The sequence below is a fragment of the Rhinolophus ferrumequinum genome, chromosome 7 (assembly GCF_004115265.2).
Source record: "Rhinolophus ferrumequinum isolate MPI-CBG mRhiFer1 chromosome 7, mRhiFer1_v1.p, whole genome shotgun sequence".
NCBI classification, from domain to species: Eukaryota; Metazoa; Chordata; class Mammalia; order Chiroptera; family Rhinolophidae; genus Rhinolophus; species Rhinolophus ferrumequinum.
The window spans coordinates 69,009,235-69,029,744 of NC_046290.1; the positions used below are offsets into that span (position 1 = coordinate 69,009,235).

The 20,510-nt window shown below is 38.7% G+C and overlaps 1 protein-coding gene across 1 annotated transcript in view; it reads right to left on the minus strand.

Moving 5' to 3' along the window:
• Nucleotides 1-4,936: 4,936 nt before the first annotated feature.
• Nucleotides 4,937-20,510, minus strand: part of LOC117024613 (uncharacterized) — a 69,730-nt gene continuing 54,156 nt past the window's right edge. Inside the window, exons 4-8 of the mRNA XM_033110023.1 lie at nt 15,996-16,153; nt 14,156-14,198; nt 12,125-12,311; nt 7,172-7,307; nt 4,937-5,253 (exon numbers count right to left, since the gene is read on the minus strand). Of these exons, the coding sequence (XP_032965914.1) occupies nt 5,154-5,253; nt 7,172-7,307; nt 12,125-12,311; nt 14,156-14,198; nt 15,996-16,153 (624 nt within the window). The 3' untranslated portion in view covers nt 4,937-5,153. The remainder of the gene's footprint in view (nt 5,254-7,171; nt 7,308-12,124; nt 12,312-14,155; nt 14,199-15,995; nt 16,154-20,510) is intronic.

Consider the following 20,510-nt stretch of genomic DNA (forward strand, 5'->3'; position numbering starts at 1 on the left):
GGTGGGCAGTTGGCTGCTTTGGCTGAGTACTGAAGTGCTCTGTCTCAGCCTAGGAATCTCATGCCTTCTGCAAGTACCCATGGAACTGAGGCAGGCTAACTCATTAAGTTGTATAGTCATTTTGTTGGGAATTCTTTGACTTCTATGTCTCCTTCACACCATTAAACTTATTTAAGTAGGATAAAATGCCAACCACTGGCTTCCCAAAGACTCCATTTTTCTGAATATCCAAACCTTCCTCCTTCTACTCCACTACAAAAAAAACAAAACAAAACACAAAACAAAACAAAACAAAAAACAACAGAGTTAGGGCTGCAATGCTCCCAGTGTCTATTTTCTTATAATGTAAACCCACCTTTTAGGTCACGAGTAATTTGTCTCTTTTGATTTGTTGGAATTGATATTGAAAGAGAGAAATTATTCCCTCACAGGGAACTGGACCTGAGAACATATGTACTTGAAGCTGTCAGCTAAAATCACGTTCCTCTGTGTGGATAAGGAAGGAGAGACTACCAATTTGAACATTATTCATAAGGTGACATGCCTCGCTTTGCCTGAGACATTGCCTGCTTATATCTCAGTGTAATTATTAATAGTGTCTTCTCTCAAAATGTCCTGATTTGGAAGTTAAATTATGTGGTCACCCTAACTACTCAATACTCTTTGATGGCAAATGATAGAAGATGGACATGACTAGCAACTGCCTGGATATCATTCTGGGTCCCGTCATCCAAGGTAAGAGACACAACTTCAAGAGACAGCATTTACCTCCTGTGGGAGCAAGTGCATTTGAACTAGGAAGGCTCCTCTATCTCATCTTTGGTAAGGAGGGAGATCCCTTTTTGAGTTACATTCTCCCATAAGTGTTGCTGTATAGGCCCTTGCTGTTATTGATAATGTGGAGAGTAGTTCACCCTAATGTGTTGACTCTAGACATGATTGCTACAAAGGCTATTCTCCCCCATCTGGCCATAGATGTTATGAGTAGGCAGGTTAGGCTGACATTGATTCTCTATATCAAATAAAGTCAACTTGCAGAGAGAAAGAAGAATGAAACAGATGGACAACAAGCAGTAGAGCAGAGAGACAGAAGATACCTTGGGTTTCTTCTCATACCCCAGTCCCCACTGAGGCTGCTCCTGAGGTGCATGCTTGCCTTTAGTTTCCATAAGATGCCACAATTTTTTCAAAATCATAATACCATTTTACTTATGTTCTCTTCAAAATCTTTCTGTAGTTTGCAGTTCTTAGAGTCGTAGTGCAACTCAGAATCTGAACTCAAAATTGGCAGATTTAATTTTCATCTGTGATCAGAGAAATAACTGGAATTCATTTATTGATGCTTTTGCTATAGGAATATCACATGCTTAACGTATGCTATCATTGTGCTAGCTTCAGGGAATACAGTAACTCAGACAGACATATTCCTACCTCCTTGAAATCATCAATCAATAATAACAGATGTGAGAGCCTTCCTATTCTGCTTCAAAAGATTGATCAAATAATCCACTAGTATATTCACAAACTTGTTTATGCATCCTGGGTATTCACAGCCTGTGAAGAGTCACTGAAATGAAAATTCTCCACTTAAGAATGGGTTACATTCTAAAAAGAAGAATTTGAAAAAATATGAAGGGATCTTTTTTAACCAAAAATATACATGTATAAATACACACACACACACACACACACACACACACACACACACGGTGCCAAAATATGTGTACACATTTTAAGAAAGGAAAAATCTGTTTTAAAATTGTAATACTCAATATATACTGATGACAAAAGATGAATACAAGTCACATTTGACTTCTGCAATTACAAAAGGTGCTCAAAGTGGTTACCATCAGTGTAATTTTAATATAGTTTTTTCCTTACTTAAAATGTGTATATTTTTTTGGCATCCCGTGTGTATGTGTGTGTGTGTGTGTGTGTGTGTGTGTGTGTGTGTGTGTATAATGTAAGGTATTGTTAGAAAGAGTGTTTACTTTTAAAAAATGCTTTGTATTTCATTAGCTTTTACATCCTGCTATGGACATGTCCTTGAAATGGGCTTTACACTTTTGTTGGGTGGACTAGAGTAGAAAACAGAATTCTACTGTGTTAGCTAAACCTCTATGGAGAAAGTATTTTTTCTCAATTTGAGGGTGAGGGAGATTGTTCGAAACCCAAGAAGAAGCTTGAGAGGTAATTTGGAAGCAAGGGATTATTGAGATCATTTTCTCCGGCTGAGTGTGTGAGGCAAATAAGGAAGTAGACAGATTGCTTCTAGTGTTCCCCTTTTATGGGAGCAAGTTACTGTGTTCTTTGATCTTTCCTAATTTAGCTTCGCTAAATGTAATTCCCAAGTACTGAACAATCCAGGAGTTTTCCCTGTAGTGTGCACATTAAATCAACAAATGCACAGAACAAGAATTGGAGTTAAACCAGCACTACTTAGTCCCTGCAGGGACCCTCGGAGAACAATTGGGGCTTAGTTTAGAGCTCTAGGAATGATGATGGAAAATATTCCAAGTATATCAAGAAGTTGGGCTAACAGACTATTTTCACAACTGTAGGCCAGTCTTTGGGGTTCTAAATAGGCAATATTATGCGGCAGATGACCCAGGAAGCCTGAAATTCTACTTGGCCTTCTCCACTAAGGCCACTTAAGATGGAAACCCTGATGGAACTCTCCTCCATCCTCTCCACCTGCAGGGAGTGAGGTGAAGGACATGAGATGTATTCCTTCTGAAGCTGTTCACAGAGATACGTGGTCCACATATAACCAGCTGACAGAACTTGTTAATGATATTGGTACCGTATTGAGAGTTCACTGGGGCTGATCACTGTTCCAGGGCTTTTCATATACTGTTCAATTAACTTTCATAAACACATGTGACAGATACCATAATAATCCCATTTATAGATGAGGAAACTAAAGCAGGGAGAGTTAAAGTAACCTGCCCTAGGTCATAGACAGGATGTGATAGAGCTAGAATTTGAACTCGGGCCCTCTGGCTGCAGACTGCATGCTTTGAACAATTTTTTCCTGCCTCTCCTTAATGGTGGTAGGCTGTGGCAGCCAGTTCTTGGCCCATAGTTGGTGCTCAGTAAACATTTACTGACTAACTGACCATTGAGCTTATGGATAGCTCTCCTCGTTTTGCCCAAAGGTGGGCAAACCCTAAAATGTGCAGGCAGATAGCGTAAATGTAGAAGACTAGCCTTGCACTTTGTCTCCCTGTTATACCTACTGGAGATAGAACCTTGTAGATCCAGGGAAATGTTCTTCCTCTTGGAAATAAAAAGTTTTTTTTTTGGCCACATATCCCTTGAAAACCATATAAAAGCTGAGAATCCTTTCCACATGAAAATGCTCACACAAAAGTTTTTGCATAATATCCAGGATTGTTTGGAACTCTAGAATGTTCCAGGACTAACAACACTTGTTTTTGAGGAGAGACTCTGAACTTTGAATGTTAATACCTTTCACTGGCAAGTGAGTTATAGGAGTGCTTAATTCCGGGAAAATTGTATTCACCTTTTGCCGAGGCGGTTGCGTTTGTTTTTCTCGTCCCGGGGAAAGCTCTGTGCCAGTGGTACCGTTGGCAGGGGTCACTTTCTGGCTGCACAGTCTGTGCATTCCATGGCGGGGCGTCAGAAAGGCGGAGTGCTCTGCTGGGGAGCGGAGGTAGGAGCTCCAGCTTTCTGACAGGGACAGTACTGCTGCTGCCCGGCTGAAAGGACTCATTATTATCATGGTAAATACTGGGAGAACAAAGGGACCCTTCTCAGCACAGAGGGCTATCTGTTATTGTTAATTGGATGTTTTTGATTATGGTATTAAGTTGGTCAAAGTAGTACAGCCTGTCGTTTGGGCATGAGTTCATTTGAGCAGCTTCTCTTAATCTGGGAACTAAGTGGCACATGCTCACAAGCCTCCTTTTTCTGAGTTGTTGTGAAGGACATGGGCAAACTGTAGCCATCTATTTGAAGAGTTCACCGTCTTTTGGGAGGGTGGAGGTGAAGAATATAGGAAAGATGACAGAAATTTTGATAGCTTTTTCACATTTAAGATTCTCTGGAAAAGGATATGATTTGAATTAACATGAAGCCCTTCCATTGTGGAATTATAAACATGGTTCCTTGTTGGAATTGATGTGTTTCAGTTCTCTGCCAAAGACTAGAAGTATTTGACAACTTTGGGGAATGGGCGGTTGCATTATCTCTGTGAAAAAAACACCACATTCTTGAGCACAGTGAGGAGCTAGGGTGAAAGGAAACAACAGTGGGTGGAGAAAAGAAGACATGGGTTCAGTTTTAGTTCTGCTATTAACAACCCATGTGATCATCACCAGGCACCTACCTCCCTGAGCCTCAGCTGTGAAGAAAAGGTGTTGAGCTGTAAGGTCCTTGTGTAATTTCTTTCAATTTTACTTTCAGGATCAAGAGCAGTAAATTCTTGATTTATTTTGTGTTTTCTCCTTGCAGTATTATAGATATTCAGGTAACAATTCAGGTAATAATAAAACCAATGCTTTTGAATTTTCTCCCCTAAATTTAGTCTAATTCTTTCCTGTTTTATTTTTATAACAATATTTGTTACTGTTTTCTTTCATCTGGGAAGTCCTGGGAGGCACTTGGGACAGTTGATTGCAGTATGACCTAACAGACAGGACCTGTTTAGCTGAATTATTTAGTCATCATTAAAGCCATTTCATTTCCATGATCTTAATTTTCCCAAATATCACCTTCCCACATCGTGGCCTGTAAGCATTTTAAGAAGCTTATAACTGAAGCACAGAGTGGAACATTTAGCAAAGAACATAAAAAAGAAAACAAAATAAATCAACTTTTATTACATTTATGCTTTCAAAAGATAGGGGTACGAGGCATACTATATTTTGATGCTAACATGTGCAGCCTAAGGGAGGAAAACTTGGGGGGAGTAGTAATGATGTTGATATAAGTTATATTATCTGAATGTCACGTTTGATTTTGGTGTTTTGGTTCAAAAACAAAATTATAATCTTATCACAAAGTTTCAATATATTAGAGAAATATTCATTTGAAAAGCTATGGGTATATAATGATAAATGCTTTTGTCTCTTCCTACAAGTAGCTGGTGATGATTTTGTGGATCCTTTCTCTTAAGATTAGGGTATCTTTTACATTCTGGTCTCCTCTAGAGGTCGATTCATGAAGTCTTGAATAGCCTGATGCAAAGGAAGCCATTTTTTGATAGACATTTTCAGAGCTGTAATCCAGCTGCAGAAATAACAATGCAGGACATGTCATTAAAAAATTGTTGGACTCTAGGGAGGAGAAGTGTTACAAAGTCTTTTTATTTTCTAATAATTTCTCTTGGTTATTTAGTTTGAAATTAATAAGTAAACAATGCTCCTTAGGTTTTGGATTGAACAAAAAGGTAAAACACCAAATGAGAGGTATGTAGTTATAGCTATGAAGTAAAACTATGTTAATGTAAATAATAGGATCAGAAGTGGGTGTTTGTAAACAGTATATAACGAAGCTATAGAGCTTTTAAAAATATTAATGATAAAAAATATTACTCTTTCTATTTAAATTTAAAGTTTTGTTGATCAAACATATAGTAATCAAATATTGCCATAGTGCAAAATATTTCTTTGTTAAATCCCAGAAACCATAGCAAACTCTCCAGTTAACTCTTTTTTCATCTCCTTTCCTTTCCTTTCATTTTCTTGGATGATTTTTTATAATATGTTTCCATATAAGATTTATTATAATGGTGGTTAATAGGTGTTATTTTTATGGGAGTTACAGAGAGTTAACCAGTATTCCCCTCAACCCCAGGATTTTTTCCATCAGGGTGTCTCAGAAACATTAGTAAGTTAATGTGTTTTGTGATACTCCGAGAGGGTAATATGATTTTTATCATTTCCTAAACTTACTTAACTATTTTTTGTGAGAGGAGTATCTTGTGAAACCAGAGTTCCCTGAACCACCTGTATGAAACTCTTGCTCTTTTGCTTTGAAATATTTCTGTAATGACTCAATATTGTTTCCTGTTATTAATATCCACTCATGAATTTGGCAGTGAGATTCAACTATCTAACCTCCTCTCTTAGAGAATCCAGCGGATTTTATCAGATAGGAGTTAACTCTATTTCATTGACCCGGACCCCCACCCGTTTTTAATATGCCAGTAGGAGCTTCACCTTCAAGGGAAGCATCTTAATCTGCTTCCCAGATTGTATAGCACAAGCCCAAGAAAGAAGATCTTGGCACAATATCTAACAATTCTATATTCATTATCCTCTCACTCTTGCTCATCCTTAGCCATGAGTGGAACATGCAAGGTTTGCATAGTGGGAGAAGGCCTAGATAGATCCCTTTATCCTTCCCCAAATGGTTACTTGCTGAAGATTCTGAAATTCTACTTTTGGAGTTTTATTTCTTTGGGTTAGAACAGTATATACAGTTCTTGCAACTGTCCCTGGAAATTTGCCATACCCTCTGTTTTAATAAATCACTGTGAATTTCTTTATTAGGTCCATTTTATCTAGAGAGTTGGTAGAAGGTGTCCGTATGAGGTGAGGGATGGTCGCCAAGCAGTGGGAGGGCACTGGCTGCCTTGAGGGCTGGAGTTAGAACACGGGAACTTGAGAGATGTAGGAGGAACTCTAGGTATCAGACAACACCTCCTCTGCCTCATGGTTTCGTCTTTGTAAACTTTACTGATATTTTTACCCCCAGAATCATTATGAAGCAAGTGCCCTTTTGTACATGCCGAGTTGGATCCTGTACCTATTGAATTAGATGGATAAGTCCTAAGTCTTTCAATGGCTTATGACAAACCCAACGACTGACCACATTTATGTGAAAGGAGATGAAACAGTAAATCTGTGAATTAATAAATTATAACATTATAGATTACAGTACTAGTAGATTTTTTTTATGTTGAAGCCTGAGTCAGCCTTGGGAAAAATTGTGAACTCCTTTTCCATTTGAAAAAGTACTCTAGAAGAGTCATCTTGTATGTATTGAAAGACAAAGATCTTGGGGAATATTAACTATGAAGACGATGCAAAGAAAGGGAGAAGTTTAATGGAAGCTGTGGAGTTAATGCTGGGAAAAAGAAATAATGGTTTGCCAAGGAGTCTCTTGTTAGGACTGATGAAGAAATATGCAGACCTTGACTTACCGTTGGTTTTCTGTTTTATTTTCTGCACAGAAATAGAAAGTCTTGAACTCTTCAGATGGAGGTTTGAGTTCAATTACTGACTGCTTGAAGCTAAGGGTCTGCTCATTCACCCTATATCCTTGCAGATATAGGCCACCTACAGAAGGTGAAAGAAAGGAAAAACAGGTGAGGAGAATAGAGAAAGAATTTAAGATGGAGAAAAGGAGTCTGAAAAGGTGTCAAGAAAAAACTTGCTTCTGAAGGAATCTCTAGTCCAGCTGTCCCATTTTACAGATGAAGAAACTGAAACTCCAAAAGAGTAAGGATTTTAAGGTCATCCATTAACGATTAATGGCAAGACTGGTACTAAGTTTGGATTTCCTAGTTTTTATTTTTGCCATCTTCTTACTACATGTTCATTATTTAGCGTTGGGTTACTGTGGGCCTAAACTAGCTTCTTTACCTGGGGAAAACATTTTGAAGTAAGTTTTTCGGTATCAAAGAGTGACACCTGCAATATCACATTAGAGGGAAATGTAATAATATTGGCTGGGAGAAGCATTCAGGCATCCTTCCTGAAGAATAGTGAAGAATGCCAGCCATTTCTACAAGCAACATAGATTCTCACCTTCCTGGTGTATATGCAAAGCACATTTAACATATGAACCCTCAGGGTGTTGTGAGGGAGCCAACTTGAATTAAAATGAGAATGAATGATTGGTTTTTTATTCCCACGTTCCTTTGAATCTATGTTAATGGTGATGTATTGCTTGGCCTGAAATTTGTTTCTATTATTTGAGGGTTGAGGGGAGGATGACAGTCTAGGATAAGGTGCTGAAAAATCAAAGCCCTTGTGTGTTTTTTATAGTGTCTTGATGTTCTGAAGTAACTGCATCTCATGCAGAGACTTCAGGTGACATCATTAATAATGATGATTAGATGTTTAAACCCCTCTCTCTTGCTAACTCCTGTTCTCAGGCCCCACCTCCACGTCAGAGCCACTTTAGTGCATTGTACTAACAACACAAAATACAACTCGGATTTTTGCTTCTCTGCACGATAACTGTTTCATGCCCATGTGTTAATAAGGAGCTGTGCAGGGAAAATTTGGTCCTTTTGAGTATGACTGACTTTTGTTTTCCTTTTGGTCACTCAGTACCAATGTTCACTCTCAGAAAGTCATGTATTTTTCTTTTTTAAACAGAATGAGTGGCTCTTGGACTTTAAAATTTTGAGTAAAAACTTGTTTATTTAGTTGCAATATTAAATTCTTTTAAATTTTTCTTTAAAAACAGTCAATTTTAGAACTAACTTCTAGGAAAGCATTAATTTTAAAATTGGTTAGATTTTTTTTCCTCCCTTAGGTAGACCCCAGTAAAATGGTGTTTACCAAATCAAAGTGTGACTTCATATATATATATATATATATATATATGAAGTCACACTGTACATATATATATACACACACACCCACACAAACTTTATTGAGTTATTATTTACACATTTAAAGTGAACAGTCAATTTAAAGTGAACAATCAATGATTTTTAGTTCATTAATGGAGTTGTATGGTTTGTTATACAACATGTGGCCTTTTGTGACTGGCTTCTTTCACTTAGCATGATGTTTTTAAGGTTTATCCATGTTGTATTGTGTGTCCATACTTTATTCCTTTTTATTGTCAAATGATATTCCATTGTATGGATATACCACATTTTATTTATCTATTTGTTAGTTGATGGACAATTGGGTTTTCTTCAATTTTTCTGTCTAGTATGAATAGTGCTGTTATGAAGATTTGTGTAGTCTTTGCATAGATATATGTTTTGGGGGTATATACTAGAAGTGGAATAAGTAATGTGCTAGGTGTTTCCTGACTGTAAGATACCTAAAGACTCATCAGAGGATTACTTTGCTGTCTTAATTTTCTGCTCCGAACTATAGTACACAGCATTTGTATGTTGCTGCACTGGTTTCTGACATCTTCTTGCTTGTGAGATTTCCTTTTCTCCTCTACACAAGCAGATATGAATACCCTCCCCTGCCTGTACTCTTTATGAGAATGGATAGAAGGTATTGTTCAAAATGTGTCTGCTACAAACAGGAAGGTTCCTGACCCCTTTTCTAATCAGTTATAGGAGAGAAATGATTGGCAGTAAAGACATCCAATTATAATCCCATTACCTCATTTGAGGAGACCTACTGGGCTGGTCTCTATCGGTTACTAGGTAGCAGCAGTAAATAGCCAGCTGGCACAATTTTGGACAGAGATTTCTCCCAAGAGCTATGCAAGCATTAGTGTTCCATTTGTTGCAATAATGTAAAATACATCTTTTTGAGAAGTGCTCACAGACCTTGATGTGATTTATTCAAGAATGATCGTTAAGAGTCACAATTTGTTACTCCCAGCTTTTGCTGGAGTGAGATAAAAGGAAAAAGAAAATCAAGTGTATTGTGAATGACAAGGGGGTTTTGGCCTATGAAGAGGCATTTGCCTAAAGGGCTTCTGGAATAGTCACACAGTACGTTTTTAATATGAGCAGGCATAGGCAAGCCAGTAATACATATTGTTAAAGTACTAGCACTTTCCTTGAGAGTAAGTGAGGAAAGGCTTCAGGGAATTGACTGGGGCTATTTCTCCAACTCCCACAATGCACAGAGAGGCTTATTTATCACGGTTGGAAATAAAATGTGGGATTAGTATCTAATGTGGTTTTTACAGGAGGTCGTCGCCATGTTGCTTCTCATGTCTTGTTCTTTCCTCTCGTTTCACTGTTACTTTTTCCCTGCCTTCTCTTTGTTGTCCTCAGGATTGTCTCAGCATCTCAGGTGACCGTTACAGGAAATAAATCATGCTCAAGAGTGAGGTTGCAAAGGAAATAGAATGTGACCATGTTTGGGTAGAGTGCAGGGGGCTTTAACACAAAGAGTAGAAGACAAAGCCAGGAGAAGGGTTTCAGAACAAAGTATAAGACCCTAGAGTGCTCTAAAGGCAACAAAAAACCATCAGAGATTTTGGAAAGATATGTGAAATGATAAGAGCTGAATACTAAACAAACCTTCCAGTTTCCCCTACTTGTCTGTTTTTTCTTTTTGTTGGTATAACTCAGCCACCTGGGTTCAAATTCTGTCTTCACCATTTACACGCCCAGAAAACTTGGGCAAATGATTTAACCTTGCTAAGCATCAGTTTCCAAATTTGTAGGTGGGATTTTAACCTATTTTATAGAATTGTTATAGTAATTAAATGAAATGGTAAGTAAAAACACTTAGAGTGACCAGCACAAAAGCTTTACTCACTAAATGATAACTCTGCTTTTGCTGATATTATTTTTAGGCCACTTCTTAGTAGCTGTTTTTGCGCCTCTCCAACTAGGACTTTGCTAAGTAGGGCCTCCTCTGAACTGTCAGGTTCAGGGAAGCTACCAAGTGACTGTTATCAACTATTTTAAGCTTTCGGTGTCAGCAGCAGTCTCTGGCCCCAGAGTTTTGGAAGCCCTTTGTTAATGTTTTGGTTGGGAGTCATCTGAGCATTTAATCCTAACCATTTCTTTTCTAGCTATGGAAACTGCCTCCAGAAAATGAGCTTCATTGATTTGGTAATTGAAATGGTTCAGACTTTTGTAATATTTTTTTAAATAAAAATCCCAGTCAATGACTGCTTTGGAGGTTTCTTTTATTTATACCTTCATTCGCATCCTGGTATCAGGTGCTTAAAGCTGTGGGCTTGGGGTTGAATAGGAACAGCCCGTCTTGTAAGTGCTTAGAGAGAGATCTGTCTCTCACTTAGTAGTTGAGTGACATTTTGAGGCATGTTGTAACACTCTCAAAAAGGAAGGGTGATTAAGTGGAAGATAATCTTTGTACTGTTGATCCCAGTGATGAGAAACAGACCGTAGTGTGACGCTTGCTTTGTACTGCCTTTGTACCCTTCCAAGAAGGTCAAAATTGTCACAAGATATCCACTTCCCGTTTGGCATGTCTGTCTAGCTTAATTAAACGTAAGCATTAATGCTAATAAAAAGAAATTAAATGGCTGAGATTGCAGAATGTTCACTATTGCTAATTATACAAGGATGTATTTATTTGGGAAAAAGTTCAAATATAAATAAAACACCAGTAATCTCTTTTGTCAAAAATTACAAGAAGGCTAAATAATCTTTCTTGTAGAAATCAGGCACAACTATTTTATTATTAAATTAAATTGTCTATGTTCTCATTTTGTATATATAGCTTTTACTATATACAAATTAATATGATATATATATGTGTGTATATATATATATACACACATATGTATATATATATATATATATATATATATATATATATATATATATATATATAGAGAGAGAGAGAGAGAGAGAGAGAGAGAGAGCTTTTTACATAGAGAGCTTTATGTAGAACTTAAGTCACTCTATGGGTGATTATCTCATTTGGTGTTCATAATAGTCCTGTGAAATAGACAGCTGTGTCCATTTTATAAACGAGGAAAGTAAGTTTTAAGAATTTAAGTAACTTGCCCAGGGAAAATTGACAGTTAATGTTCTGTTGTTACTCACTTATCTAAGATTAAGGATGCTATGAGGAAAGGATGGAGTCACTACACAAGAAAACTATTGGCATTGACTCTGAATGTCATCAATGACCACAAGAATAAAGGAGTTTATTTTTCACCTTTCCGGGCAGTAGAAGCATGGGATTCAGGGTACCAGCTCTGGAGTTTACTTGACTGTGTGCAGAGCTCAGCTTCATTCCTTACTACATGTGACCTTGTCAAGGTCCATAGACTTTGCAGACAGGTTTCTTATCTGTTACATGGGAATGATAATAATAGTACCTTTTCTCTGGAGGATAATTGAACTAATTTAGGTAAAGCTCAAAGCACAAGACTTGGTAAAGGCTCCATCAAGGTAAGATGTCATGACTGTTGTTACTGTAATTACTATTATTTCCTGGGACAATTGAGTCCATACCTGAGGCCTGGGTGGAGCGAATGCTGGTGTAGAAGTACAGGCAGCCATCCTTCAGAATGCAATAGCGCTGGACCCACACGTCGGCGCTTCCGTCCAGTTGGTGCAGAAGGCCCAGGCACTCTGGGTTCTTGATAGCCAGGGGCGGGAGGCTACTGTTGTGCAGAGTGACATGTTCCCAGACGTGGTTCTGCAGGTATGGTACAAAGGGAGCATCTGACTGGTCATCCTGAGCCAATGGTCATAGATTCCCGGAGCCGGTGACATCAGCCCCAAGGCTGTGTGACTTCAGAGAAGCCAGCACCCTAACTGGTTCTATTGCTAAGGCGATCTGAATACTTGAACAACTAACTAGCCAGAAAACCTGAATGTACCCATTGGCCATAGAGAACTTTTTCCTTTTCCTGCCTATAGACATCCTCTCTCTTTGGATTTTATTCTATTGTAAGGAAATCAAAAGAACGTCAGTGATATAGAGACAGGAAATGGAAATGGGTCCCTCAGCAAAGATGGTTCTTAATGGCGCAGTCTGTAAAGGCTGGTCCCGACTTGCTATGTCACTCATTATTGGGATTGTCCTCCCAGCCCTGTTCCTGGTAGGTGTGCTGTGACTAATAACAGCCCATGGTTCATACTTTATCTAGAGCTCCCATGTGTGCAATGGAACAAGTTAAATGCCCAGGCCAGATTGGGCCCAGGCTCAGGCTCACTGTTCTGGAAGGCCCTCGATAAATCAGGATCCTCTACCCTGAAGGACAGCCCTGGGTCCACAGGCCTGCAGGGGCAGGTTCTTCCTGGGAACTTGCCCTGAGGCAGGGGGCACAGTGCTTCATCTCTATCAGAATGCCCAGCTGGGTGCTGGCCAGTATCTCTTTATTTGGTTTCATTTTTGCTCTTTAGTTCTAACAAGACAGTGAAAAGGTGTTCAAAATGCAGAGCTGGCTGTATTCTTTACTGTGAAGTGGGGGGCCTGCTGGGAGTTTGGGTGTTCCCTTTTCACTCTGCTACAGATACTCTGAGTGCATTAGCAGAATAGATCCCTTTTAAAAATAGTGAGGCTCATTAGGATGATGCATTGAAGAGATGGATGAGTGTATTGAGCATTGTGTTCCAGGTAAAATGAAACACAAGTCCTGCTGTTTGTCATATGATGATGCCAGTGATTGTTCTGAAAGGACAGTTACAGGGCATGGGGCAGTCTATTCACGCTCAAACAATCCAAATTTTCCCAAATACACAAGAGCCAAAATATATACGGAAGAGAATTGATAGTAAATGGCTTTATCTTGTATGCCATTTAGTGAGGGAATGGACATATTTAAAGGAAATCTATAACCTCCTGAGAAATCATATTCATAGCATAAAAATCAAACAGTTGGGTATTAAAGCAATTCCCCGCCCCCACGTCATAGCAGTTGCTCAGAAAGAGGGGTATCCAATGCCTTAGGGGCTAACGTGATGAGTTAGCTGTTGATGTGAAGTTATCTATCAGAGCATAGGTCAAATCTCAGTTAAAAATTATATTGCTCAAGGCTAGGAATTGTGAAAAGGCAGGAACAGTGAAAGGTGGCCTAATAGGTCTCCGGAACAAGGGTATGGACATAAAGCCCTGCTTTCTGAGCATAAGGCACGCATTTTCTAATACACTGCTCGGCCAGCAGCACTATCCTAAGACTGTCCTGACATTTTGTACTCAGGGAATGAAAAGAAAACAGCAGCCGTGGTTTAACGTCATGGGAAACTACTGGACTGCTCCGTGTGAAACAGAAATTTCACCCCAGTTTGTGACTCCCCACGGAGCTCACTGAGAGAAATGTCAGACAAACCCCTGAAAAAAAAAAAATAGAACCACAGGAATGCAAGCTCCCCCATAGAATCGGAGTAGGAAACCTGTTGACTTAAAATCCTCTTTTCTAGCATTTAGAGCAGATCTGAGAAGTCCCAGAGTGGACTGCATGACATCTAATTTGATCCTTTCCCCGTCTGAGGAGAAAAGCAGAATGAAGGTGGAGGTAAATATCAGAAACACATTACCTGGTGGACAGGATGGGCTGCTTTGTCCATTGCTTCAAGCCACCTGAAAGAAAGTAAAATGAGAGGTTCTCTCCCTGGGGGGCTGGATAAGTGCCTTTCAGAGGGGCAGGCTGTTCTCCCTAAACCCATCTTTCAGACAGAACAGTCCTGAGGCTCAGCTATATTTCACGGCTCTAAGTTCATGGTTGAAGGGCAACACATTCTTACAAGATTGGTGTTACTAGGTGGCAAAATCCCGCTCCCACCAGGCATATTTAAAATAAATTATTATTCTCTTTTACTATAGGTTAATTAGTACCTAAGAGAAAACTCACACCTTCTATTTTACCAAGGTGTGTGAACTTATTAACCAGCAGGTTTGATAACAACTAGCGTCTTGACTGTAAGGCACTGGCTATTAAAATATGGAAAGACTGGTAAATAGCCACCAACTTGAGCCCCTCCCCAAGTGTACTTTGGACATAGGGCCATTTCTAGTGCACCATTAGGGCCTGTACTTGGTAAGTGAATTTTCTGAATCCTATCTCCTTAGCCATGCACCAGCCTGTCCACCCCACCCCATGTTGCCAATCCTTTTACATTTTCTCTTAAACCCTATAACTTCCAATCAACCATACTGCTTGCTCTTCTTCCAAAGCTTGACTTATCCCCTCTGCCCTGCTCGGTTCCATTTCTTCATTTGTACACTTATCCAACCCTGTACCACACCCTTCCTAAGCTCCTCTCTCATCCCCACATCCAGAGACCTGCTCTCCCTACCCTCAATTCCTATGCCACTGGGTCTAATCCTATAGCACTTCTTAATTTCTATTCTGCTTGAAAAATATCAGAATAAATGCCCTATCTTCTTGACTCAGAGCTTTTCTGAAGTCACGAATCGGCCCTTAATGATACTAATAGTCCATAGAGACCTCAAAACAGTGGCTTGGACATATTAGCTACCCAATAAATATTTTGTCCATGAATTAAAATACAATCAAGTTACGATCATCGTATTTCGCTGTTTGTCCTTTGAAGCAACATGCACTTGATACATAATATTCCACAAATAGAGATGGTGGATTGTTCGCCTACGAGGTTCCAGACCTAGGGCTCTCTTTAGGTAAAATTGGAGTGGAATCTGAATTCTCCTAAAGAGATAGTGCCATTGACGTTAAACACTGTTGACCCAGTACTGGTTTGTCAATCGTCTCCCTCACTTCTACTCAATGCCACCTCTTATCCTAAATTAGCAGTATTTACATGGCAGTTTTCAGTTGACTCACCGGATTGACCAGTGATCTCCATTCCCTCAGGGTGATACACAGAATAATGATACACTGAATGCTTAGAGTTTGTAGGTGACCTACTTAGAATGGCTGCACACGGCTATCCTCCAATTGGGTTGAATGCATACAAAATGTTAACTGGATTCACTCCCCACAAAGCTACATTATTATCATTTATGTTGCTCACCTTACTGTAGAGTGTTAAATTGTAACTGTACTACATTATTTTTGTACCTGGGACTATCCATCCAATTAGCTTAAAATATATATAAATTTGGTAACTTTGGGGGAAGCTAGATGTGAACCATGACCGTATTAAGCTTTTCCAGAAAATGTGGAGTTCTAAACTGAGTTCGGAGAAGATGCTTCTGTTCTTTAGAAACTCTGTTAGAAAAAACTGGGGGAATAATGAAGAACCAAACTTTTCATAACTAAGAAACAATTTATTGACTGCTGCTATGAATTTGCTGTTCCCTACCCTACTTCCAATCCCAATAATTTATAAGACTCCTGGTGAAAAAGCATTCCCCCACCCAAAGTGAAACTGGTAAGATCAAAGATTAATGAATTACCTTTTCATTTCTTGGGTTGAGGTTGCACAGAGGCAAAAAGTTCTATTTCCAGACGGAGGCACACAGTTAAACACAAATGGTTTTCCCAAAGTGCTATCAATGCCAACTTCTGCACCATCTAATTTTATTACCTCTAGAGGCGGGCATTTTCCTTCATCCTGTAATTGATAAGGAAGAGGTTCAGCCTGGGCACTGCAACTAAGCAGATAAGGGAGAAAATGAGAGAGGAGATGGGGACTAAAGCTATTTTCTTTTTAATTGATTGTTTATTCTGAAATAAAAGTAAAACCAAAATGAGTTTTTGTAGATTATGTTATCCATGATATACTCCATGAAACTCCAGATTTTCAGTTATGATATTTTCCCACATCCCATTTGAATAGCTTTTTTTAAATATGCATTTATTTTATGCCAACTTAGGGAATTATCATGAATTTTTAATGCCCGTTTTTCCTATCAGAAAAAAGAACATTAAAAGAAATTGATATTACAAAATATATGTGGTTGGTAGTGACATGTGCTCTAGTTAGTGTCGAGAATTAACAGGTAGTTCATGCTAATTGTGTGTCAAAACCTCTTCTAAATACTTTATATGTATTAACTGATTTATCGTCACAAATGCTCATGAGGTAGTTAATTTTATCACCATTTTACAGATGAGGAAACTGCAGCATAGAGAGACTAAAGAACACTTTTCGTAGTTTTAAATACCATGATATATATGCAAGATTAAATCATTTCACAGATATTTAATTTGTATACATTTTACAGTTATATCTCAAAATATCCTGCCCTTTATTCATGTCTTTTCTAGAAACAGTTATACTGAAGCATAATTTACATACCATAAAGTCACTCGTGTACATGTTCAATTTAGTGATTTTTAATACATTTACAGAGTTGTGAAACCATCGCTACAATGTAGTTTTAGAACTTTTCCATCAACCTCCAAATTTTCTTTGAGCCAATTTGCATTCAGTTGCTATCCTTGCCCCTCCAATCATAGGCAATCACATGTCTGTTTTCTATCCCTATAAATTTGACATTTTCTGGACGTTTTATATGAGTAGAATCATATATACTATGTGGTCTTTTGTGACTAGCTTCTTGTACTTAGCATAATGTCTTCAAGTTTCATTCACATTGTAGCTCTTATTAGTATTTCGTTCCTTTTTATTGCTGAGTTATAGTCTATTATGTGGCTAGGCCTCATTTAGTTCATCCATTCACAAGGTGATGGAAATTTTTCTTTCCACTTTTGATCTGTTTTGAATAATGCTGCTATGAACATTTGTGCACAGGTCTTTGTGCAGACATGTGTTCTCATTCTCTTTGGTAGATTACTAAGAGTGAAATTGCTGGACCATATGGTACCTTTATCTTTAATTTTATAAGAAACTGCCAAACTGTTTTCTGTAGTGACTATACCATTTTACATCCCCACCAGCAAGTGTATGAGTGTCCCAGATTTTCCATACCTTCAACAATACTCTGTATTGCTTGTCTTTTTGATAATAGCCAACCCACTGGGTGTGTAGTGGTATCTCCTAGTGGTTTTAATTTGCATATTTCCAATGACTGATGATGTGGAACCCCATCTAGTGCAGAGGTTCTTAACCGATTTTAGAAAATGACTTCCTTTGAGATGCTGATGAAAGCTATGGACCCTCAGCCCCAAAATACATAAATGTGTGTATGTGCATATATACACATATATGTGTATGTGTGCATATAAACACATATGCAAAAAATTTCTTGCAACTCATGGGTTAATGGATACAAAGATATTCATCTAAAGGTAGTACTATCTCATAGTTGTATGGCTTTTTAGTTTATGAAACATTTTCATGGACTCTGTCTTTTTTATTCTTCACAACTCTTCTACAAATTAGGAAGCTAATGCTATCCCCATTTATTAGAGGAAGAAACTGAGTTTCAATGAGAAGCCTCAAGGTTTCATAGAGATACGTAAGCCCTGGTCTTCTGGCTCTGTCTTCCACACTACTTCTCTCACATGTCTGCCTTCTTGGGCTACTGCAATTTGGGTGATTGCTGACTCTCAGAGTCAGCACTTGGAGGCTGTAGTATTCAACATTTTAGAAGACAGATTATTTCCTGAAGCCATCAGCTTTCCTGGAGTAGACAGAGATCTGAAATTTTGATCTGTTTTCGTAAATAGTAGAAAGGTAGCACTTCATCTAATAATTGTGTATGGCCAATACTATGACATCAGAAACCAGAAGAATGTATTTTCATTTGCTTTAATAGTAATGAAGACTTTTTATGCCTATAAATGGTGGCTAATTACTTATATCATTTTCCCAGGATCCTCTTAAACTACACAACAAAACATAATGGGGAAACGTAAATAAAGCCTGGAGATTTTATTCTCTTCTCATTTGCTGACAGCAAAGACTGGGTGTGCTTTGCGTTGGACTCATTATATAGATAAGATGATATAATACATTGGTCTGTGAGAATCAGACCTATTATGTCACTCTGGAATTACCATGTTCTCCCACGTCCTTTGCTGTTGATGAATAAAAGGAGTACACTCAGATGGCATAGCATATGAAACACAACCAAGAATAGTGCCTGAAGTCACGTATGAGGCCCTTTCCCCTCTGCTCAGCTTGCAGTTATGTGAGAAGAATGAATGGTTGGTGAATGGACTAGATGAAACAAAGAAGGCTACTGTCTCTTATATGGTCTCTCATGCCAGATTCCATTCTCACTAATCTCAGCTGCAGCCTTCGCCCATGATTCTGAATCTGCTGTGACCCTGAAAGCAGCTGCAATAAAAACCATGAACACAGAGCCTGTGCAGGATGTGTGGGTGTTCCTGCAGCTGTACTTACTCACCTTACTCTTTTCTCTCCTTTCTCCAGCCCAAGCACCTTTCAGCCCCACTTTTGTGGAGATACAGGGGATAGAAAAGCTTCTCCGTTCCTAAGGCTGCTTGGACTGTGGTTCCAAATTCCCCAATCAGATGTTTTCAAGAGATAAGGAACAACTGGAATCCTTTTTCTATCTTAGGGCCATGCCCTTGGGGTTTTCAACTCTTCCCTTCAGCAAAACTCAATCCTTCAGTTTGGCAATAATTCTTAAGTGAGTTCTGTTTGATCCCTTCCCTCTGGCTCTGCCAAGAGTCTCACTTATGTGGGTACTGGAAACAATGACGATTTAAGACTCTGGTTTCTCCACTACTTTATAGTCTCCTTTCCAAGGCATGAAAAGGATCTAGCTCCATTTCTGTATACCTGAGCCAAATCAGACATCCAGCTGCTTCCTATGTGCAGGATTGATTAAAATAGCAGGGATGCTGAAGGGATTTACCAAGGAATTGCTCAGTGTTGTCCAGAAGCTATCGACTGAAAATAAAGGCACTTGGGCTGTGTATGCCAGATGGCCTCCCATAATATTGACATTGCCTATCGTGGAAATAAGATTTCTCCAGGAGCAATCTCAAAGGTCAGATTGCTCAGCAAAAGGAAATCGTAAGCAATAATAATGACAAAAACCCAACCCAGAATGAATCTACTTCTAAATTAAATTATTTCTATAAAGAAAAATACAGACAAGGACATTTGTGTCAGTCTGCAACTTGGGCTCTCTGGTAAAAACAAATTACCTACAGATGTTTTTGAGTTACTTGCTTTGGTCAAATTTTTGGTTTGAACATGCTAGAACTTTTTTTTATTGTTGTTACGAGGCCTCTTTGTCTAAGAAAAGAGAAAAGTTTGGGACACTATATCAACATGTTTCATTTTATCTGAAGGCATAGTCATGAAAATCCACAAACTAAAAAGGCATCTTTAGCCATGAAAAATAGCTAATTCTCAGTGGGGAAACCAGAGCCAAGATAAATTTAGAGGGAAAGAAAGCATGTCCTAAAGCAACACACCACATGAAAGGGAGCATGAAATATACATCTAGAATGCTATATTTAAAGCTAGCAGGTTGAAGCACGATTGAAGGATGGGTGTCTCTTGGAGCCTTATTAACGATGCTGAGAGCCCTTTATCTCCAGGCAGCAGTTTGGAGGCACCCCTCCCTCACTGGTGATGGACAACCATCACTCCTTGATAGCTGTGAGACGGCCTCTTTCCATGCCCTGATAGGATCAGAAAAGCAGCGAAGCCTGCAAAGGCAAGAAGGAGGGAAAGATACAACAATGCCTTCTTACTGTAGTGACTTTGCTACCTTTGCCCTGTGATTAAATTAAATCTTGACTCTGGGAACTGCGAGCCCTTTACTCATGATTATTATATACATTATTTCCTTCACCAGGTTTGGAAAATTTTCATGCTTCCTCCAAACAGGTTCTCAATCTTTTGTTTTCTCTCTCCTTCTGTTACTGCTATGATGTGAATGTTGTTACACTTGATGCTGTCCCAGAGGTCTCTTAAACTATCTTCATTTTTTTAAATTTTTTATTCTTTTTTCTGTTTGGTGTTCTGATTGGGTATGTCCTCCTACCATGTCTTCCAAATCACTAATTCGATCCTCTGCTTC